This window comes from Salmo trutta, chromosome 22, assembly GCF_901001165.1.
Source record: "Salmo trutta chromosome 22, fSalTru1.1, whole genome shotgun sequence".
Lineage (NCBI taxonomy): Eukaryota > Metazoa > Chordata > Actinopteri > Salmoniformes > Salmonidae > Salmo > Salmo trutta.
In genome coordinates this window covers 50,986,628-51,009,283 of record NC_042978.1, presented here as the reverse complement: position 1 = coordinate 51,009,283, position 22,656 = coordinate 50,986,628, and the positions used below count along the sequence as shown (strand labels likewise).

Genomic DNA, 22,656 nt, shown 5'->3' with positions numbered 1-22,656 from the left:
GTTCCTCGGTGTCCACATCACCAACAAACTATCATGGTCCAAGCACACCATGACAGTCGTGAAGCAAGACAACACCTAATCCCCCTCAGGAGACTGAAAAGATTTGACATGGGTCCCCAGATCATCAAAAAGTTATACAGCTGCACCATGGACAGCATCCTGACCGGCTGCATCACCCCCCAGTACGGAAACTGCTCAGCCTCTGACCGCAAGGCGCTACAGAGGGTAGTGGGTACGGCCCAGTACATCACTGGAGCCAAGCTTCCTGCCATCCAGGACCTCTACACCAGGCGGTGTCAGAGGAAGGCCCTAAAACTTGTCAAAGACTCCAGCCACCCCAGTTATAGACTGTTCTCTCTATTACCGCACGACAAGCGGTACCGGAGCACCAAGTCTAGGACCAAAAGGCTCCTCAACAGTTTTTACCCCCAAGCCATAAGACTCCTGAACAATGAATTGTTTAGGACAGATATAATCCACTATGTATGTATGTATGTATGTATGTGTGTATGTGTGTATGTGTGTGTGTGTGTGTGTGTGTATATATATATATGTGTGTGTGTGTACCTACAGGTCGTAGTTTAGGACAGATGATTTCCAGCAGGAGAGACAGGATGTCCAGACTGAGACTGAGCTCACTGACTCTGGTCCTGATGCATGCTGGAACTTCAGACAACATGGCCGCCAGAGCGTTCCTGCTGGCTGAGGTCTTAGTTAGAGCCTGGAGAGAGAGGAGAGGAGAGGGGAGGAGAGGAGAGGGGGAGGAGAGGAGGGGAGGGAGAGGAGAGGGGGAGGAGAGGAGGGGGGAGGAGAGGAGAGGGGGGGAGGAGAGGAGAGGGGGGGAGGAGAGAAGGGGAAGGAGAGGGGGGGAAGAGAGATGTATTATTATAGAGAGTTACGGCTGAAATTACAGAGGTTCTAGAACAGACCCCTGAGGAACATCATCATAGTTTAGGACAGATGTTATCCAGTGTGTGTGTGTGTGTGTGTGTGTCTACCTCGTACTGGCTGTGGGGGTAGTTGATGCGGGGGACGTGTGTGTGAGCAAACAGGAAGTGGAAAGCAACGGGGAGGAAGGGCTGGTATCGAAGCAGAGAGAAGTTTTGTCCTTGCAGCATGGCCTGGGTCAACCCGTCTGAGAAGCCCAGCCAATCCAGAGCCTCACACACTCCGCCAAGACTGGGGTCCTTCACACGCATAGACAGGAAGTTATCATAGAGACCCTGGGAACAGAGAGACAGACAGGAAGTTATCATAGAGACCCTGGGAACAGAGAGAGAGACAGACGGACGGAGAAGGAGGGAGAGAGAGAGGAGGGAGCGAGACGGAGAAGGAGGGACAGAGAGAGATAGACACAACGGGGAGAGAGAGAGAGACAGAGAGAGAGAGAGGAGAGAGAGAGATATGAATTAGAGGTCAGGTCCCAATAGTAACATGTTCTCTGATTAGATTTCTCCATTTAAAAAGTAATCTGGAACACATCCACCAGGATATAAATTCTCCAGACTACATCTCATCCACATAGAGACAGATGGAGGAGAAGGGACAGAGACAGAGAGAGAGAGGGAGGAGGGAGACAGAGAGAGAGAGGGAGGAGGGAGACAGAGACAGAGAGAGAGAGGAGGAGAGAGAGACATTAATCAGAGGTTAGATTCCAATAGAACTCTACAGTCGAGGCCAAAAGTTGAGAATGACACAAATATTAATTTTTCACTGAAGTCTGCCGCCTCAGTTTGTATGACGACAATTTGCATAAACTCCCTAATGTTAAGTGATCAGATGAATAATTAATTGCAAAGACCCTAATTGCCATGCAAATGAACTGAATCCAAATAAAAACATTTCCACTGCATTTCAGCCCTGCCACAAAAGGACCAGCTGACATCATGTCAGTGATTCTTTCGTTGACACAGGTGTGAGTGTTGACGAGGAAAAGGCTGATTGCTGTCCTGCTGTGTGCTGTCCTGCTGTGCGCTGTCCTGCTGTGCGCTTTCCTGCTGTCCTGCTGTGCGCTGTCCTGCTGTGCGCTTTCCTGCTGTCCTGCTGTCCTGCTGTGCGCTGTCCTGCTGTGCGCTGTCCTGCTGTGCGCTGTCCTGCTGTCCTGCTGTGCGCTGTCCTGCTGTGCGCTGTCCTGCTGTACGCTGTCCTGCTGTACGCTGTCCTGCTGTCCTGCTGTGCGCTGTCCTGCTGTGCGCTGTCCTGCTGTGCGCTGTCCTGCTGTATGCTGTCCTGCTGTATGCTGTCCTGCTGTGTTACCTGGGTGTGTGTGTGTGTGTGTGTGTGTGTGTGTGTGTGTGTGTGTGTTTTACCTGTGTGAGTTTGTCGTGTTCTCCGGTGGATGAGGCCAGGTGAAGGATGTGCTGTAGTCTCTCGGCCCCGCCTCCTTCTCTAAGCCCCTCATCCAGCTCCTCCCCCACACGCTTCCTACACACCAAATACGGTCAACCATTAAGACACCAAATACGGTCAACCAGGAAGACACCAAATACGGTCAACCAGGAAGACACCAAAAACGGTCAACCAGGAAGACACCAAATACGGTCAACCAGGAAGACACCAAATACGGTCAACCAGGAAGACACCAAATACGGTCAACCAGGAAGACACCAAATACGGTCAACCAGGAAGACACCAAATACGGTCAACCAGGAAGACACCAAATACGGTCAACCAGGAAGACACCAAATACGGTCAACCAGGAAGACACCAAATACGGTCAACCAGGAAGACACCAAATACGGTCAACCAGGAAGACACCAAATACGGTCAACCAGGAAGACACCAAATACGGTCAACCAGGAAGACACCAAATACGGTCAACCAGGAAGACACCAAATACGGTCAACCAGGAAGACACCAAATATGGTCAACCAGGAAGACACCAAATAGTTAGTTAGTAATGGTTAGTAGTAGTATAGTTTGTTATAATACCGTTTGATGCGTGGCAGTTGGAAGATCTCCTGCCAGAGGTTGAAAAGTTTTTTATTCTGATCCTTCTGGCCGATCCTCATGGACTGGACCGACTGCACGTCCAGCTGTCTCTTCCCTCGACCGTGGAGGAACTACAACACAGTCAGTCGCTGTAGTAGCTGACGTGTAAAGTGTTGAGTCATCCGCATACATAGACACTCTGGCTTTACTCAAAGCCAGTGGCATGTCGTTAGTAAAAGATTGAAAAAGGCAAGGGGCCTAAACAGCTGCCCTGGGGAATTCCTGCTTCTACCTGGATTATGTTGGAGCGGCTTCCATTAAAGAACACCCTCTGTGTTCTGTTAGACAGGTAACTCTTTATCCACATTATAGCAGGGGGTGTAAAGCCATTATAGCAGGGGGTGTAAAGCCATTATAGCAGGGGGTGTAAAGCCATTATAGCAGGGGGTGTAAAGCCATTATAGCAGGGGGTGTAAAGCCGTAACACATACGTTCTTCCAGCAGCAGTCTATGATCGATAATGTCAAAAGCTGCACTGAAGTCTAACAAAACAGCCCCAACAATCATTTTATCATCAATTTCTCTCAGCTAATCATCAGTCATTTGTGTAAGTGCTGTGATTGTTGAATGTTCTTCCCTACAAGCGTCCAGAAAGACTTCATTTGTTTACTGTAAAATAGCATTGTATCTGGTCAAACACCATTTTTTCCCCCAGAAGTTTACTAAGGGTTGGTAACAGTCTGATTGGTCGGCTATTTGAGCCAGTAAAGTGGGATTTACTATTCTTAGGTAGCAGAATGACTTTAGCTTCCCTCCAGGCCTGAGGGCAACACCCTCTCTAGTAGGCTAATATTGAAGATATGGCAGATAGAGGACGATATTGCCACTCCTTATCGTCCTCAGTACATTTTCCATCCGAGTTATCAGCTGTGTGTTAATGTGTACAGACAGGTGTTCCTCAGGGATCAGTGTTCGGACCCTTGATATTGTTGTAATACATGGTAGCTGTTATGATCTGGAAACACAGTGTGTGTGTGTGTGTCTGTGTACCTGCAGTGTGTTTATGCAGGATCTGATGTCGTTGTCCGTCTTCTCACAGAGAGCCATCAGAGTCCCCATGTCAGCCTTCATACCATGACCCCTGGAGATCTAACCCACACATTAATATTGACACCCATCATGGCTGGTCTGACATGTTGCATCACCAACATTAGAAAAGGAAACCAAGAGATTACCTCAGCCAATCTCTGTGCCAGGCGGGAAGGCTGTGTCTGAGGGAAGGCCAATAGAAACGCCTGCTGCCTCAGAGGCCTCAGGGCTGGAACGTACCTTGACAGGACAGAGAACCGCTTAGTAAATCCGCTTTCTCTGTGAGAGCGTCCCATGTCTGGAATACACTGCCATCAGACACACATAACTGCACCACATATCACACTTTCACAAAATGCATGAAGACATGGCTAAAGGTCAATCAGATTTGTGAACATAATCCCTAGCTGTGTATTGCTGCTTTCCATGTTGTCTGTAGCTTGTGAGGTGTGGAAACACTGTTGTTTATGGATTTTGTCTTGTTTCTTTTTGTTCTATGTTGCTCTGTCTGTATGCTACATCTTGCTTGTCCTATGTTGCTCTGTCTGTATGCTATGTCTTGCTTGTCCTATGTTGCTCTGTTTGTATGCTATGTCTTGCTTGTCCTATGTTACTCTGCGTGTGCTCACTGCTCATTGATTGTCTATATTGTAATTGTTTTTAATAACCTGCCCAGGGACTGCGGTTGAAAATTAGCCGGCTGGCTAAAACCGGCACTTTTACTGAAACGTTGATTAATGTGCACTGTCCCTGTAAAAATAAATAAACTCAAACCAATCAGATCACAGATACAGAGATTAAAAACCCCTCCCTCCTCCGTCTCTTACAGGTCGTTACAGATGCAGATGATTGGACGGAGGAGGACCGAGTCTTTCTTCTTCTTCTTCTTTAGAGGCTCTGCCTCTGACTCCGCCCCCTGGCTGTCCTTCCTGTTCAGAGTGGCCAATAGGATGCTGATGGCAGCCTGGCCGACCAATCAGAGAGCGAGAGCGAGAGCGAAAGAGAGAGCGAGCGAGAGCGAGAGAGAGAGCGAGAGCCAGAGAGAGAGAGCGAGAGAGAGCGAGAGAGAGAGCGAGAGAGAGAGAGAGAGAGAGCGAGAGAGAGAGAGAGGGGTTACTCTCGAGATGAGGCTAGGTGAGAGTGGGTCCAATAGAAGGGCAGGGGACGGAGCGGTGGGCGGGACTTGCGGTGGGCGGGACTTACAGCGGGCGCTCCGTCGATCTCGTCGATGATGAGACAGTTGGGCTTCTCATTGGCTCCCAGCACTGACCTCATCTGGGTCGCTGTGTCGATACGCTTCTGGAACAGCTCCGCACTGCGGTCGTCACTATGGAAACCACAGCGTCGACAACACCTTAGTTACTATGGGAAACCACAGCATCAACACCACCTTAGTTATTATGGGGAAACCACAGCATCAACACCACCTTAGTTATTATGGGAAACCACAGCATCAACACCACCTTAGTTACTATGGGAAACCACAGCATCAACACCACCTTAGTTACTATAGAAACCACAGCATCAACACCACCTTAGTTATTTTGGGAAACCACAGCATCAACACCACCTTAGTTACTATGGGAAACCACAGCATCAACACCACCTTAGTTACTATAGAAACCACAGCATCAACACCACCTTAGTTATTATGGGAAACCACAGCATCAACACCACCTTAGTTACTATAGAAACCACAGCATCAACACCACCTTAGTTATTATCAGAAACCACAGCATCAACACCACCTTAGTTACTATAGAAACCACAGCATCAACACCACCTTAGTTACTATAGAAACCACAGCATCAACACCACCTTAGTTACTATAGAAACCACAGCATCAACACCACCTTAGTTATTATGGGAAACCACAGCATCAACACCACCTTAGTTATTATGGGAAACCACAGCATCAACACCACCTTAGTTATTATGGGGAAACCACAGCATCAACACCACCTTAGTTATTATGGGGAAACCACAGCATCAACACCACCTTAGTTACTATGGGAAACGATAACATCAACCTGTTGAAGTCGTTAAACTCACCTTGCGTTAATCTCCACCACGTTGTACCCAGCATGCTTAGCGATGATGTGGGCCAGCGTAGTCTTCCCTAAACCTGGAGGACCTGACAGCAGCACCACCTAGTGGGAGGAGGACCGATTAACCAGCTATATTAACCCACTAGTATATATACTAACAACCTACCTTGTATGTATCAGTCTGTGTGGGTCTACCTACCTTGTATTTATCAGTCTGTGTGGGTCCACCTACCTTGTATTTATCAGTCTGTGTGGGTCTACCTACCTTGTATTTATCAGTCTGTGTGGGTCCACCTACCTTGTATTGATAAGTCTGTGTGGGTCTAGCTACCTTGTATTTGGGTCTTTTGTATTGGTCCAGTTCAGCCTCCAGAATCTCCTCAGTGATCTGAGTCTTGGTTTTAAATTTCTGATTGGCTTGATTAAAGTTCCCCTGGCTCCGATTGGTGGAATGAAAGCGTCCCCGGCCCTTATTGTTGGAATGAAAGCGTCCCCGGTCCTGATTGGCTGTGTTCTGGTCGGGCCTCTCGGCTGGGGGTGGGCGTGTCTTCCTCTCTCGTCCAAACACCACCTGGTCCCACAGCTTCAGCCACTTCAGCAGACAACGGTTGGTGAACTATACACACACACACACACACACACACACACACACACACACACACACAGCAATTATACCTACCTACCAATCACAGGCCGGTTGTGATACAGCCTGGATTCGAACCAGGGTGTCTGTAGTGACGTCTCTAGCACTGAGAGGCAGTGTCTTAGACGGCTGCGCCAATCGGGAGCCCCTAATACCTTATCAATAGATGTTGTTCAATTGGTAACATACATGTTCGTCTTTTTCTTAGTCCCCAACCACCACCAGTCCCGTTCCCCAACCGCCACCAGTCCCGTTCCCCAACCGCCACCAGTCCCCAACCGCAACCAGTCCCCAACCGCCACCAGTCCCCAACCGCCACCAGTCCCCAACCGCCACCAGTCCCGTTCCCCAACCGCCATCAGTCCCCAACCGCCACCAGTCCCCCAACCGCCACCAGTCCCATTCCCCAACCAGTCCCGTTCCCCAACCGCCACCAGTCCCCAACCGCCACCAGTCCCCAACCGCCACCAGTCCCCAACCGCCACCAGTCCCATTCCCCAACCAGTCCCGTTCCCAACCGCCACCAGTCCCATTCCCCAACCGCCACCAGTCCCCAACCACCACCAGTCCCGTTCCCCAACCACCACCAGTCCCGTTCCCCAACCGCCACCAGTCCCGTTCCCCAACCGACACCAGTCCCGTTCCCCAACCGCCACCAGTCCCGTTCCCCAACCGCCACCAGTCCCGTTCCCCAACCACCACCAGTCCCGTTCCCCAACCACCACCAGTCCCGTTCCCCAACCAACACCAGTCCCCAACCACCACCAGTCCCGTTCCCCAACCACCAGTCCCCAACCGCCACCAGTCCCCAACCGCCACCAGTCCCCAACCGCCACCAGTCCCCAACCGCCACCAGTCCCGTTCCCCAACCGCCACCAGTCCCGTTCCCCAACCGCCACCAGTCCCGTTCCCCAACCACCACCACCAGTCCCGTTCCCCAACCGCCACCAGTCCCGTTCCCCAACCACCACCACCACCAGTCCCGTTCCAACCACCAGTCCCGTTCCCCAACCGCCACCAGTCCCGTTTCCCAACCGCCACCAGTCCCCAACCGCCACCAGTCCCGTTCCCCAACCGCCACCAGTCCCGTTCCCCAACCGCCACCAGTCCCGTTCCCCAACCGCCACCAGTCCCCAACCGCCACCAGTCCCGTTCCCCAACCGCCATCAGTCCCCAACCGCCACCAGTCCCCCAACCGCCACCAGTCCCATTCCCCAACCAGTCCCGTTCCCCAACCGCCACCAGTCCCCAACCGCCACCAGTCCCCAACCGCCACCAGTCCCCAACCGCCACCAGTCCCATTCCCCAACCAGTCCCGTTCCCCAACCGCCACCAGTCCCATTCCCCAACCGCTACCAGTCCCCAACCACCACCAGTCCCGTTCCCCAACCACCACCAGTCCCGTTCCCCAACCGCCACCAGTCCCGTTCCCCAACCGCCACCAGTCCCGTTCCCCAACCACCACCAGTCCCGTTCCCCAACCACCACCAGTCCCGTTCCCCAACCAACACCAGTCCCCAACCACCACCAGTCCCGTTCCCCAACCACCAGTCCCCAACCGCCACCAGTCCCCAACCGCCACCATTCCCCAACCGCCACCAGTCCCCAACCGCCACCAGTCCCCAACCGCCACCAGTCCCGTTCCCCAACCGCCACCAGTCCCGTTCCCCAACCGCCACCAGTCCCGTTCCCCAACCACCACCACCAGTCCCGTTCCCCAACCGCCACCAGTCCCGTTCCCCAACCACCACCAGTCCCCAACCGCCACCACCACCAGTCCCGTTCCCCAACCACCACCAGTCCCCAACCACCACCACCACCAGTCCCGTTCCAACCACCAGTCCCGTTCCCCAACCGCCACCAGTCCCGTTTCCCAACCGCCACCAGTCCCCAACCGCCACCAGTCCCGTTCCCCAACCGCCACCAGTCCCGTTCCCCAACCGCCACCAGTCCCGTTCCCCAACCGCCACCAGTCCCGTTCCCCAACCGCCACCAGTCCCGTTCCCCAACCGCCACCAGTCCCCAACCGCCACCAGTCCCATTCCCCAACCACCACCAGTCCCCAACCACCACCAGTCCCCAACCACCACCAGTCCCGTTCCCCAACCACCACCACTCACGTCGTCGCTGAGTAGTTCAGTGTAGTGTTGAGGAGAAAACTGATCCACCCAGAGACGGGAAGATTCCTCCTCCTCTTCCTCTCGATCCCCCTCTTCTCTCCGTCTGCCGTCCAGCTCTCCAAACTCTTCATCCACTTGACTGAACACACACACACACACGTAATAATGTACAGAAACGACAATATCTATCGTGTGTGTGTTCGTGTGTGTGTGTGTGTGTATATATATATATATATATATATATATATATATATATATCTACAGTACCAGTCAAAAGTTTGGACACACCTACTCATTCCAGGGTTTTTCTTTATTTTTACTATTTTCTACCTTGTAGAATAATAGTGAAGACATCAAAACTATGAAATAACACATATGGAATCATCTAGTAACCAAAATAGTGTTAAACAAATCAAAAATATATTTTATATCTTTGTGATTATTCAAAGTAGCCACCCTTTGCCTTGGTGATAGCTTTGCACATTCTTGACATTCTCTCAACCAGCTTCATGAGGTAGTCACCTGGAATGCATTTCAATTAACAGGTGTACCTTGTTAACCTCTAGGGTCGGCGGGACGAAATCGTCCCACCTACGTAACAGCCAGTGGAATCCTGTGGCGCGTTATTCAAATACCTTAGAAATGCTATTACTTCAATTTCTCAAACATATTACTATTTTACACCATTTTAAAGACTCTCGTTAATCTAACCACACTGACCGATTTCAAAAAGGCTTTACAACGAAAGCAAAACATTAGATTATGTCAGCAGTGTACCCAGCCAGAAATAATCAGACACCCATTTTTCAAGCTAGCATATAATGTCACAAAAACCCAAACCACAGCTAAATGCAGCACTAACCTTTGATGATCTTCATCAGATGACACACCTAGGACATTATGTTATACAATACATGCATGTTTTGTTCAATCAAGTTCATATTTATATCAAAAACCAGCTTTTTACATTAGCATGTGACATTCAGAAAAAGCATACCCCCCGCAAACTTCCGGGGAATTTACTAACAATTTACTAAATTACTCACGATAAACGTTCACAAAAAGCATAACAATTATTTTAATAATTATAGATACAGAACTCCTCTATGCACTCGATGTGTCCGATTTTAAAATAGCTTTTCGGTGAAAGCACATTTTGCAATATTCTGAGTAGATAGCCCGGCATCACAGGGCTAGCTATTTAGACACCCAGCAAGTTTAGCACTCACCAAAGTCAGATTTACTATAAGAAAAATGTTATTACCTTTGGTGTTCTTCGCCAGAATGCACTCCCAGGACTTCTACTTCAATAACAAATGTTGGTTTGGTCCCAAATAATCCATAGTTATATCCAAATATCCTCTGTTTTGTTCGTGCGTTCAAGACACTATCCGAATGGTAAATAAGGGTCACGAGCACGACGCATTTCGTGACAAAACATTTCTAAATATTCCATTACCGTACTTCGAAGCATGTCAACCGCTGTTTAAATTCAATTTTTATGCCATTTTTCTCGTAAAAAAGCGATAATATTCCGACCGGGAAATCGTTTTTTAATACAAAGAGAGCAAAAGTAAAAGCATGCTATCCCCTCATGCACGAGCATCAGTCTGATGGCCCTCTGATAGAGCACTTGCCAAACGCGCTAGTGTGTTTCAGCCTGGGCCTTGAATTACGTCATCAGCTTTTTCCCGCCTTCTGAGAGCCCATGGGAGCCGTAGGAAGTGTCACGTAACAGCAGAGATCCCCTGTTTTGGATAGAGATGATCAAGGAGGGCAAGAAATGGTCAGACAGGCCACTTCCTGTAAGGAATCTTCTCAGGTTTTTGCCTGCCATATGAGTTCTGTTATACTCACAGACACCATTCAAACAGTTTTAGAAACTTTAGGGTGTTTTCTATCCAAAGCCAATAATTATATGCATATTCTAGGCAGTAGTAATAACCAGATTAAATCGGGTACGTTTTTTATCCGGCCGTGTAAATACTGCCCCCTAGCCCTAACAGGTTAATAGTTAAAAATTGTGTAATTTCTTTCCCTCTTAATGCTTTAAGGTAGGGGTGGTATACAGAAGATAGCCCTATTTGGTAAAAGACCAAGCCCATATTAATGGCAAAAACAGCTCAAACAAGCAAAGAGAAACAGCAGTCCATCATTACTTTAAGATATGAAGATCAGTCAATCTGGAAAATTTCAACCTTGAAAGTTTCTTCAAGTGCAGTCGCAAAAACTATCAAGCGCTATGATGAAACTGGCTCTCATGAGGGCCGCCACAGGAAAGGAAGACCCAGAGTTCCCTCTGCTGCAGAGGATAAGTTCATTAGAGTTACCAGACTCAGAAATTGCAGCCCAAATAAATGCTTCACAGAGTTCAAGTAACAGACACATCTCAACATCAACTGTTCAGAGGAGACTGTGTGAATCAGGCCTTTATGGCCGAATTGCTGCAAAGAAACCACTACTAAAGGACACCAATAAGAAGAAGAGATTTGCTTGGGCCAAGAAACACGAGCAATGGACATTAAACCGGTGGAAATCTGTCCTTTGGTCTGTTGACTCCAATTTTGAGATTTTTGGTTGAAACCGCCATGTCTTTGTGAGACGCAGAGTAGGTGAACGGATGATCTCTGCATGTGTGGTTCCCACCGTGAAGCATGGAGGAGGAGGTGTGATGGTGCTTTGCTGGTGACACTGTCAGTTATTTATTTAGAATTCAAGGCACACTTAACCAGCAATTCAAGGCACACCACAGCATTCTGCAGCGATAAGCCATCCCAACTGGTTTGGGCTTAGTGGGACTATCATTTGTTTTTCAACAGGACAGTGACCCAAAACACCTCCAGGCTGTGTAAGGGCTATTTGACCGAGAAGGAGAGTGATGGAGTGCTGCATCACCTGACCTCAACCCAATTGAGATGGTTTGGGATGAGTTGGACCGCAGAGTGAAGGAAAAACAGCCAACAAGTGCTCAGCATATGTGGGAACTCATTCAAGACTGTTGGAAAAGCATTCCAGGTGAAGCTGGTTGAGAGAATGCCAAGAGTGTGCAAAGCTGCCATCAAGGCAAAGGGTGGCTACTTTGAAGAATCTAAACTTTAAAATATATTTTGATTTGTTTAGCACTTTTTTGGTTACTACATGATTCCATATGTGTTATTTCATAGTTTTGATGTCTTCACTATTATTCTACATAAAGAAAAACCCTTGAATGAGTAGGTGTCCAAACTTTTGATTGGTACTGTACACACACACACACACACACACACACACACACACACACACACACACACACACACACACACACACACACACACACACACACACACACACACACACACACACACACACACACACACACACACACACACACACACACACACGTACCTGTTGAGTAGCTCTGTTAGGCGCTGAGATTCCTCCACCACTTGGCGATGACGCTGCAGAAACAGTCAGCAACAGTCAGCATCAGTCAGCATCAGTCAGCAATCACAAACTACACTGTGTGTGTGTGTGCTCACCTTCTCGGCCACCTGTTCTCTCAGTACCTCGATGGGAACAGCCAGCAAACCCAATGCATTATGGGAGCTACGAAGAGCACTGGGGTCCACAGCCTATAAGACCCAGTAAATATATATATAAGAGAGACAGACACAGAGAGACAGACACAGACAGACAGACAGACAGACAGACAGACAGACAGACAGACAGACAGACAGACAGACAGACAGACAGACAGACAGACAGACAGACAGACAGACAGACAGACAGACAGACAGACAGAGAGAGAGAGACAGAGAGAGAGAGACAGAGAGAGAGACAGAGAGAGAGACAGAGAGAGAGAGGTGATTGGTGGATCAGGTTGTAGCTCAGTGATTGGCTGATAGTTAACCTTTCCCCTCAGGTCGTCTGTTTGCCGTAGGTAGACCCGGTTTCCCGTCTGGTCCGTCACGCTAACGTACCCCCCCTCGGCCGGGGGGCGCTTCAGAACGTGACACGACGACGTTGCCGCGGCGACTCTCCGAGGAGACTCCTGGATGGCTGCGAAGCCACTGATGTCCAAGATCACCGGGACTGGCTGGGGTCTACACACAAACAAACAAACAAACACACTTTGATTTGAGAGTTCCACATATTGACATTGACTGCAGCCTCTATAACTAATACGGATAGACAGATATATAGATACATAGATCTGCACCATTCTGTCTATCTACACACAAACAAACACCCTTTGATTGGCCTAGATAGATAGATGATAGATAGATAGATAGATAGATAGATAGATAGATAGATAGATAGATAGATAGATAGATAGATAGATAGATAGATAGATAGATAGATAGATAGATAGATAGATAGATAGATAGATGTAAACCACCTATTGAACACAGAATCGTTTGAGATGGACTTTCAAATGTGACTAAACAAAAATCGTAAAATCGGACTTGGTTTTGATGTATCTGGGAATTAGGAGTTTACTTCCTGAACTGGAATTACATCAATAATGTAATAAATAATATATAGTTAATTAATATATTATAATATTATATATATATAACATAATATAGAGGGTTAGTCTGGACTCTGGTATTAATATAGAGGGTTATCATGTGTTCAGAGCTGACAGACAGGGTAGAGGGGGGGGGTCATTCTGGACTCTGGTATTAATATAGAGGGTTAGTCTGGACTCTGGTATTAATATAGAGGGTTATCATGTGTTCAGAGCTGACAGACAGGGTAGAGGGGGGGGGGGGTAGAGGGGTCATTCTGGACTCTGGTATTATATAGAGGGTTATCATGTGTTCAGAGCTGACAGACAGGGTAGAGGGGGGGGGGGGGGTAGAGGGGTCATTCTGGACTCTGGTATTAATATAGAGGGTTATCATGTGTTCAGAGCTGGCAGACAGGGTAGAGGGGTCATTCTGGACTCTGGTATTAATATAGAGGGTTATCATGTGTTCAGAGCTGGCAGACAGGGTAGAGGGGGGGGGGTCATTCTGGACTCTGGTATTAATATAGAGGGTTATCATGTGTTCAGAGCTGACAGACAGGGTAGAGGGGGGGTAGAGGGGTCATTCTGGACTCTGGTATTGAACCTGAAGGGCTCTACTTCCTCCTCTAGGCCACAACAAATTAATTCAGACACTGGCCTCATTACAGGAAGAAAATGACATAATTGATGCAATTAAATCACCATGTTTTCTGTTTTGAAAGAACTTCTAAGCCTTTTCACAATGAAACTGGGCTGGATGCTGATAGGGGGGAAAACTTTCTGAATGATCAGACAAATGGTAGTCAGTCAAAGCTTTTCTTTCAGGCTGTTTACAGAAAAATAAGTCCTGAATGGTTTTCTAGCAATAGACAAAAAAAAAATCCACGGGGGGGGGCGATAAATTGGCTCAATAGCAATGTTAAACAAAACAAACTGGGTTATGGGGAAATATTCAAAAAGCATGGAAATCAGTTGGTGCTGCCGCTCCATAAAAGGATAGTACCCACCTTAATAATTATTATTACCCATTTTCAAGGCTTCCTTGTTTAGCTAAGATTCACAAAAATGTTTACAAATTGAAGTACAATATTTCAGCCTAAGTCCAACGAGAGAGCGGATACAAAAATACATTTGCTTTAACTAATTAGGATAAAAACGGGTTAGGGTTGGAAGAAGTTTGGAAAACTGAGCAAACGGGGGAGAAGGGCCTTGGTCAGAGAGGTGACCAAGAACCTGTTGGTCACTCTAACAGAGCTCCAGAGTTCCTCTGTGGAGATGGGAGAACCTTCCAGAAGGACAACCATCTCTGCAGCACTCCACCAAATCAGGCCTTTATGGGTAGAGTCACCAGACGGAAGACACTCCTCAGTAAAAAGGCACATGACAGCTCTCTTCGGAGTTTGCCAAACAGGAAGTCAGCCTGCCACGCAGTCTCCTCGTGGATTGCAATGTAATCGGCCATAATCGGTGTCCAAAAAAAGGCTGTGGTTCTAGTTGATGTACTAGTGGGTTATCAGAGGGGTGTGGTTCTAGTTGATGTACTAGTGGGTTATCAGAGGGGTGGTTCTAGTTGATGTTCTAGTGGGTTATCAGAGGGCTGGTTCTAGTTGATGTACTAGTGGGTTATCAGAGGGCTGTGGTTCTAGTTGATGTACTAGTGGGTTATCAGAGGGCTGGTTCTAGTTGATGTTCTAGTGGGTTATCAGAGGGCTGGTTCTAGTTGATGTTCTAGTGGGTTATCAGAGGGGTTGTGGTTCTAGTTGATGTTCTAGTGGGTTATCAGAGGGCTGGTTCTAGTTGATGTACTAGTGGGTTATCAGAGGGCTGGTTCTAGTTGATGTACTAGTGGGTTATCAGAGGGCTGTGGTTCTAGTTGATGTACTAGTGGGTTATCAGAGGGCTGGTCCCAGTATGACCTTTGACCCCACGGTCCTACCTGCTGCTCGGAGGTCGATGGAACTCCTCTGGAGACGACGGGGGCGTGATGTCATCAACCTGAGACACCTCAAACAACTTCTTGGCCACATCCTGCCTCAGACGCTTAGCCTTGGGAGCTACACAGGGATACAAATATATCAACGACAAGAGCTCTCTCCCTCTCCCCCTCCCTCCCTCCCTCCCTCCCTCCCTCTCCCCACTAACGGCTGAGAAGAGGGAGGAGCTACTCACTGATTGGCTCGTCCGCCAGCAGGTGTTCTATGTCCTCTCCGTCACACGTCACAGACGGGCCTTCCAATTGGCCGAGGCTCCGTTCTGACGATGCCTGTGATTGGTTCCTGAGTGGCTGGTCACCAGCGGTGATGGCTTCCTGGAACGACTGAGGTTTCTGCTTCCTGAACTCTGACCGCTTAGTGGACGGGGCCGGATCAACTGACCACACACACACACACACACACACGCACACACACAGAGAGACAGACATCAGAATACACACACACACACACACAGAGAGAGAGACAGACATCAGAATACACACACACACACAGAGAGACAGACATCAGAATACACACACACACAGAGAGAGAGAGACAGACATCAGAATAGTCTGTAGCCGACAGTATTTTTCAGTGACAACACTTTTCTGTCGTCCTTCGTCCAATTACACACAGGTGTTAGGAGATACAGATAACTAAGTAGAACCCTAACTAAGTACCAGAGGTCTCCTGGGAACAAGATCTGGAACATGGAGATATGGGAACCCTAACCAAGATCTGTAACATGGAGATATGGGAACCCTAACCAAGATATGTAACATGGAGATATAGGAACCCTAACCAAGATCTGGAACATGGAGATATGGGAACCCTAACCAAGATCTGGAACGTGGAGATATAGGAACCCTAACCAAGATCTGGAACATGGAGATATGGGAACCCTAACCAAGATCTGGAACATGGAGATATAGGAACACTAACCAAGATCTGGAACATGGAGATATAGGAACCCTAACCAAGATCTGGAACATGGAGATATAGGAACCCTAACCAAGATCTGTAACATGGAGATATAGGAACCCTAACCAAGATCTGGAACATGGAGATATGGGAACCCTAACCAAGATCTGGAACATGGAGATATGGGAACCCTAACCAAGATCTGTAACGTGGAGATATAGGAACCCTAACCAAGATCTGGAACATGGAGATATAGGAACCCTAACCAAGATCTGGAACATGGAGCTATAGGAACCCTAACCAAGATCTGGAACGTGGAGATATAGGAACCCTAACCAAGATCTGGAACATGGAGATATAGGAACCCTAACCAAGATCTGGAACATGGAGATATAGGAACCCTAACCAAGATCTGGAACATGGAGATATAGGAACCCTAACCAAGATCTGGAACATGGAGATATAGGAACCCTAACCAAGATCTGGAACATGGAGATATAGGAACCCTAACCAAGATCTGGAACATGGAGATATGGGAACCCTAACCAAGATCTGGAACATGGAGATATGGGAACCCTAACCAAGATCTGTAACGTGGAGATATAGGAACCCTAACCAAGATCTGGAACATGGAGATATAGGAACCCTAACCAAGATCTGGAACATGGAGATATAGGAACCCTAACCAAGATCTGGAACATGGAGATATAGGAACCCTAACCAAGATCTGGAACATGGAGATATAGGAACCCTAACCAAGATCTGGAACATGGAGATATAGGAACCCTAACCAAGATCTGGAACATGGAGATATAGGAACCCTAACCAAGATCTGGAACATGGAGATATAGGAACCCTAACCAAGATCTGGAACATGGAGATATAGGAACCCTAACCAAGATCTGTAACGTGGAGATATAGGAACCCTAACCAAGATCTGGAACATGGAGATATAGGAACCCTAACCAAGATCTGGAACATGGAGATATGGCAACCATAACCAAGATCTGGAACATGGAGATATAGGAACCCTAACCAAGATCTGGAACATGGAGATATAGGAACCCTAACCAAGATCTGGAACATGGAGATATAGGAACCCTAACCAAGATCTGGAACATGGAGATATAGGAACCCTAACCAAGATCTGGAACATGGAGATATAGGAACCCTAACCAAGATCTGTAACATGGAGATATAGGAACCCTAACCAAGATCTGTAACATGAGTGTTGACCAGACCAGACTAACTTTTTATTCCGTCTAGCTTGACTATTATATCACCTGACGTCCAGTCGGTTTAATCATCATAATAATAATAATACTGTTGGATATTTAAGTGTTAACCAGACTAACTTGTTATTCCGTCTAACTTGACTACTACTCACAGTCCATCTCAGCCAGAACCTCCAGCTCATCGCTGAACTGTTGTTCGTACTCGTCCGGTGTCCCGAAAATCTCGTCGTCCTCCTCGTCCATAGTAGTCGGTCAAAGTTTAATATCTCTATGTGACTGACCTGCCGAGGTCTTTTACTAGTGTAGAATAATAATATGATCACAATAATATCTATTTAATACTACTTTTTTCACTCTGTTCAGTGTTTATTTATTGATTTTTAATTCTTCTCCCGTCTCAGTCTGTCTGCTTCGTTTCCGCGGTAAAACTCTTTGGGTTAACTATTTCCGGGTTAAAGTTGTTTTTTTCTCGCTTGTGATTGGATGGTCCAGAATAAACTGCTTCTCCAATAGAAATCCACCGATCACACTTATTATAGGCGAGGTCATGTCCGAACTGCGCAAAAAATCAAAATGAAAACGTGTCAATTAGTTATTTTCACGAGGTTAGAGCAATAACATGGTTCAACTACTTTTAAAAACATTGTCTTGAATCTAGATTGTGCCTTTAAAGATTTCAGGTGAAAATGAACAACTATATTGTAACGACCCTGGGTTTATAAGCGCGGAAATCGACTCTGCCGCTCGAGCATGCTTTTGCGGCACAGTCGATAGCGCGCCGGACTTCGGGCTTGAAGGTCGAGGGTTCGAGACCTGCTCCCTGCCTGTTCATTACAATATATAAGGATGATTTGTTCACTTCTTCTTCTCATTGATTTCTCAAAACCCCCCTGGAGGTCAGTTTAGGTCTATTTCATAAATGTTCCCGGAAGTGGTTCAGATATTTATGTTCCGGGGTGCTTCCGTATCCGTCGGACAGGTCAGTTTAAGTCTATTTCTGTTCCCGGAAGTCTCGCAATGTTGCGCCTCTTGGTTTAGAAACTCTGTGGTTCAGATATTTATGTTCCTCCGGGGTGCTTCCGTTTCCGTCCGACAGGTCAGTTTAATTAAACAGCATAATAAATCCTTGGGGGATACCCTGGTGTAAACCTTTAGTTATACTGGATACACCTGGTGTAAACCGTTAGTTATTTTGGATACACCGGGTGTACATCGTTAGGTTATACTGGATACACCTGGTGTACACCGTTAGTTTATATTGGATACACAGCATAATAAATTCTACACTACCGAGGATAAAAAAAAACAGAGTAAAAACCAAATTGGTGACTATTTCTAACACAAGATCTCTGTAAAATATAATATCTTTCTTTGTGAAAAGCAGAAAGAGTCAGGTGGAGAGACTAAGCTCTACCATTGTGTCACTGTCTGTTAATTAAACAGCTGTTAATAATAACAGAAGGTCATGTCTCCAGTGTGTTGACTTGTTGGATATTTAAGTATCCAACAGTAAGAATGGCTGAGCGAGAGGAGGTGGGGCTTTTTTCATAGCCTGAGAGCGAGAGAGAGAGAGAGAGAGAGACATTCAGTTTTACTAGAGGGGTTGGGTGCGCCCCCTGTTGGCTGAACCCGGGTGGGAGGTTCCCCCTTAGCAAGCAATGGACCCCAGCACACCACTAAAGCCATTAAGAACTATATTCAAAAACACACCTGGTAACCTGTTCAATCACCAGGCACACGGCTCAACATAGTTCAATGACAGAGACTGTGGACTTAGAATAATTTTGGGTAAAAAAATAAAAAAATTGTGAAAATTAATCAAAAAAAGTTGCAGCTGTCTTTGATATGCTCAAAATTAACTATCTGCTATCTTGAAATGTAGAGAAAGTGTTTTTAAATAGGCATCCTATCATTTGAAAATTAGTTGAAAGGCTAAGTGATTCTCCTCCTGAGAAGAAACTGACAGCCTTCAAACAGAGCAAAAAAGTGGTCCCCAAAAAATATGTTGAAAATGAATTTAAAAAATATACAGCTGTCTTTAATAAGATCAAACTGAACTAACTGCAGACATGGTGGGGTAGTTCTGCTCTAAGGTCCAGACATGGTGGGGTAGTTCTGCTCTAAGGTCCAGACATGGTGGGGTAGTTCTGCTCTAAGGTCCAGACATGGTGGGGTAGTTCTGTTGTAAGGTCCAGACATGGTGGGGTAGTTCTGCTCTAAGGTCCAGATATGGTGGGGTAGTTCTGCTCTAAGGTCCAGACATGGTGGGGTAGTTCTGCTCTAAGGTCCAGACATGGTGGGGTAGTTCAGCTTTAAGGTCCAGACATGGTGGGGTAGTTCTGCTCTAAGGTCCAGACATGGTGGGGTAGTTCTGCTCTAAGGTCCAGACATGGTGGGGTAGTTCTGCTCTAAGGTCCAGACATGGTGGGGTAGTTCTGTTGTAAGGTCCAGACATGGTGGGGTAGTTCTGCTCTAAGGTCCAGACATGGTGGGGTAGTTCAGCTTTAAGGTCCAGCTGTTATTACAGAAATCATTTGAAACGTTATGCTACATTCAGGTGCTTCTTACTCTTGGATAATGATTTGACTTGAGGTGTCCTGTATAGAACTACAGAACTATGGAGAATGATTTGACTTGAGGTGTCCTGTATAGAACTACAGAACTATGGAGAATGATTTGACTTGAGGTGTCCTGTATAGAACTACAGAACTATGGAGAATGATTTGACTTGAGGTGTCCTGTATAGAACTACAGAACTATGGAGAATGATTTGACTTGAGGTGTCCTGTATAGAACTATAGAACTATGGAGAATGATTTGACTTGAGGTGTCCTGTATAGAACTATAGAACTATGGAGAATGATTTGACTTGAGGTGTCCTGTATAGAACTATAGAACTAAGGTCAGAGCTTCTAGAACCTTGATTTCTTCTAGAACTTTAGGTCGAACTCTGATCATTTCCAAACCCATTTCTCTCCATTCACATTACTATGGTGTGTTGTCATGGTATTTTTTATGTTGCATGCTAGAGTTTCGGCAAGAGAGCTGCGGAGACCGTTGACGACAATAAGCTGATACAAATGATGACTTTAAATTGAACATGTTATGAAAAGGAAGTAAGAAGCCGTTGTGATGTAGAAAACAGAACATTCTCCCATTCTCTCTCTGACCCTTTAAAAGCACTTTGATGAAGCATTGTTTCCTATTATCAAGAAAAACTGTGGATTTAAAATGTTGGTTATTCAATGATTATTGTATTATCACCTTTTGTATCCTTTAAATGTAACCTATTCATTTAAAAATAACAAAAAAAGGTGAAAAAGAGATGTATTGGTTTTATTTAGCTACAGAACTACTGTCTCTCCAGTACAGATACTTAACTAAAAACTGTGAGGAGAAACATTGAGACATTTTTACTCCAAAAGCATAAAAACGATTTGTTCATTAAGAAGATAAGTATCATCATCATCATCGATGCACATAGGAAGGAACAAAACAAATATCCAGAAGGCTGAACGAGCATAAATACACAATGTAAAAAAGCATCCTATTCTGTTAGAGCTGCTGGGCCTTGAGCTATTCAACTAATCTCACTGGGTATGTCCCAAATACACCCTATTCCCTACACAGAGCAATACCTTTGACCAGAACCGTATGGGCCCAGGACACCCTATTCCCTACACAGAGCCCATGCTCTGGTCAAAAGTAGAGCGCTATATAGGAAGGAGAGGGCTACTTGGGAGGCAGTCTCTCTCCAGTCACCTAAGCTGTAACTCTGTCTGCATGTAGTATTTTATCCAAGCTAGGGGTTTGCTAAATTCAGCTTTCACCAAATTCCTGCATTTTCCAGAAATCCCGATTTGACTGCTAAATAGTTAACCCAAATAGCATTGACCCCTTTTGCACTAACTTCGTTGACTCATCACATTTGCTGCACATTTCCTGCACATCTACTCAGTACTGGTACCCTGTGTATATAGCCATGTTATTACCTCATACCCCTACACATCTACTCAGTACTGGTACCCTGTGTATATAGCCATGTTATTACCTCATAACCCTACACATCTACTCAGTACTGGTACCCTGTGTATATAGCCATGTTATTACCTCGTACCCCTACACATCTACTCAGTACTGGTACCCTGTGTATATAGCCATGTTATTACCTCGTACCCCTACACATCTACTCAGTACTGGTACCCTGTGTATATAGCCATGTTATTACCTCATACCCCTACACATCTACTCTGTACTGGTACCCTGTGTATATAACCATGTTATTACCTCGTACCCCTACACATCCACTCAGTACTGGTACCCTGTGTATATAGCCATGTTATTACCTCGTACCCCTACACATCCACTCAGTACTGGTACCCTGTGTATATAGCCATGTTATTACCTCATACCCCTACACATCTACTCAGTACTGGTACCCTGTGTATATAACCATGTTATTACCTCGTACCCCTACACATCTACTCAGTACTGGTACCCTGTGTATATAGCCATGTTATTACCTCATACCCCTACACATCTACTCAGTACTGGTACCCTGTGTATATAGCCATGTTATTACCTCGTACCCCTGCACATCTACTCAGTACTGGTACCCTGTGTATATAGCCATGTTATTACCTCGTACCCCTGCACATCTACTCAGTACTGGTACCCTGTGTATATAGCCATGTTATTACCTCGTACCCCTACACATCTACTCAGTACTGGTACCCTGTGTATATAGCCATGTTATTACCTCGTACCCCTACACATCTACTCAGTACTGGTACCCTGTGTATATAGCCATGTTATTACCTCGTACCCTACACATCTACTCAGTACTGGTACCCTGTGTATATAGCCATGTTATTACCTCGTACCCCTACACATCTACTCAGTACTGGTACCCTGTGTATATAGCCATGTTATTACCTCATACCCCTACACATCTACTCAGTACTGGTACCCTGTGTATATAGCCATGTTATTACCTCGTACCCCTGCACATCTACTCAGTACTGGTACCCTGTGTATATAGCCATGTTATTACCTCGTACCCCTACACATCCACTCAGTACTGGTACCCTGTGTATATAGCCATGTTATTACCTCGTACCCCTACACATCTACTCAGTACTGGTACCCTGTGTATATAGCCATGTTATTACCTCGTACCCCTACACATCTACTCAGTACTGGTA

The 22,656-nt window shown here is 46.5% G+C and overlaps 1 protein-coding gene across 1 annotated transcript in view; it reads right to left on the bottom strand.

Moving 5' to 3' along the window:
- The window catches only part of chtf18 (CTF18, chromosome transmission fidelity factor 18 homolog (S. cerevisiae)), a 29,463-nt gene extending 11,274 nt beyond the window's left edge, over positions 1-18,189 (bottom strand). The window contains exons 1-17 of the mRNA XM_029708341.1: positions 17,605-18,189; positions 15,493-15,693; positions 15,260-15,377; positions 12,721-12,913; positions 12,350-12,442; positions 12,216-12,268; positions 8,832-8,970; positions 6,400-6,684; positions 6,073-6,170; positions 5,224-5,347; positions 4,848-4,984; positions 4,167-4,260; positions 3,982-4,080; positions 2,932-3,062; positions 2,310-2,424; positions 999-1,223; positions 572-721 (exon numbers count right to left, since the gene is read on the bottom strand). Of these exons, the coding sequence (XP_029564201.1) occupies positions 572-721; positions 999-1,223; positions 2,310-2,424; positions 2,932-3,062; positions 3,982-4,080; positions 4,167-4,260; positions 4,848-4,984; positions 5,224-5,347; positions 6,073-6,170; positions 6,400-6,684; positions 8,832-8,970; positions 12,216-12,268; positions 12,350-12,442; positions 12,721-12,913; positions 15,260-15,377; positions 15,493-15,693; positions 17,605-17,695 (2,346 nt within the window). The 5' untranslated portion in view covers positions 17,696-18,189. The remainder of the gene's footprint in view (positions 1-571; positions 722-998; positions 1,224-2,309; positions 2,425-2,931; positions 3,063-3,981; positions 4,081-4,166; positions 4,261-4,847; positions 4,985-5,223; positions 5,348-6,072; positions 6,171-6,399; positions 6,685-8,831; positions 8,971-12,215; positions 12,269-12,349; positions 12,443-12,720; positions 12,914-15,259; positions 15,378-15,492; positions 15,694-17,604) is intronic.
- Positions 18,190-22,656: the final 4,467 nt, after the last annotated feature.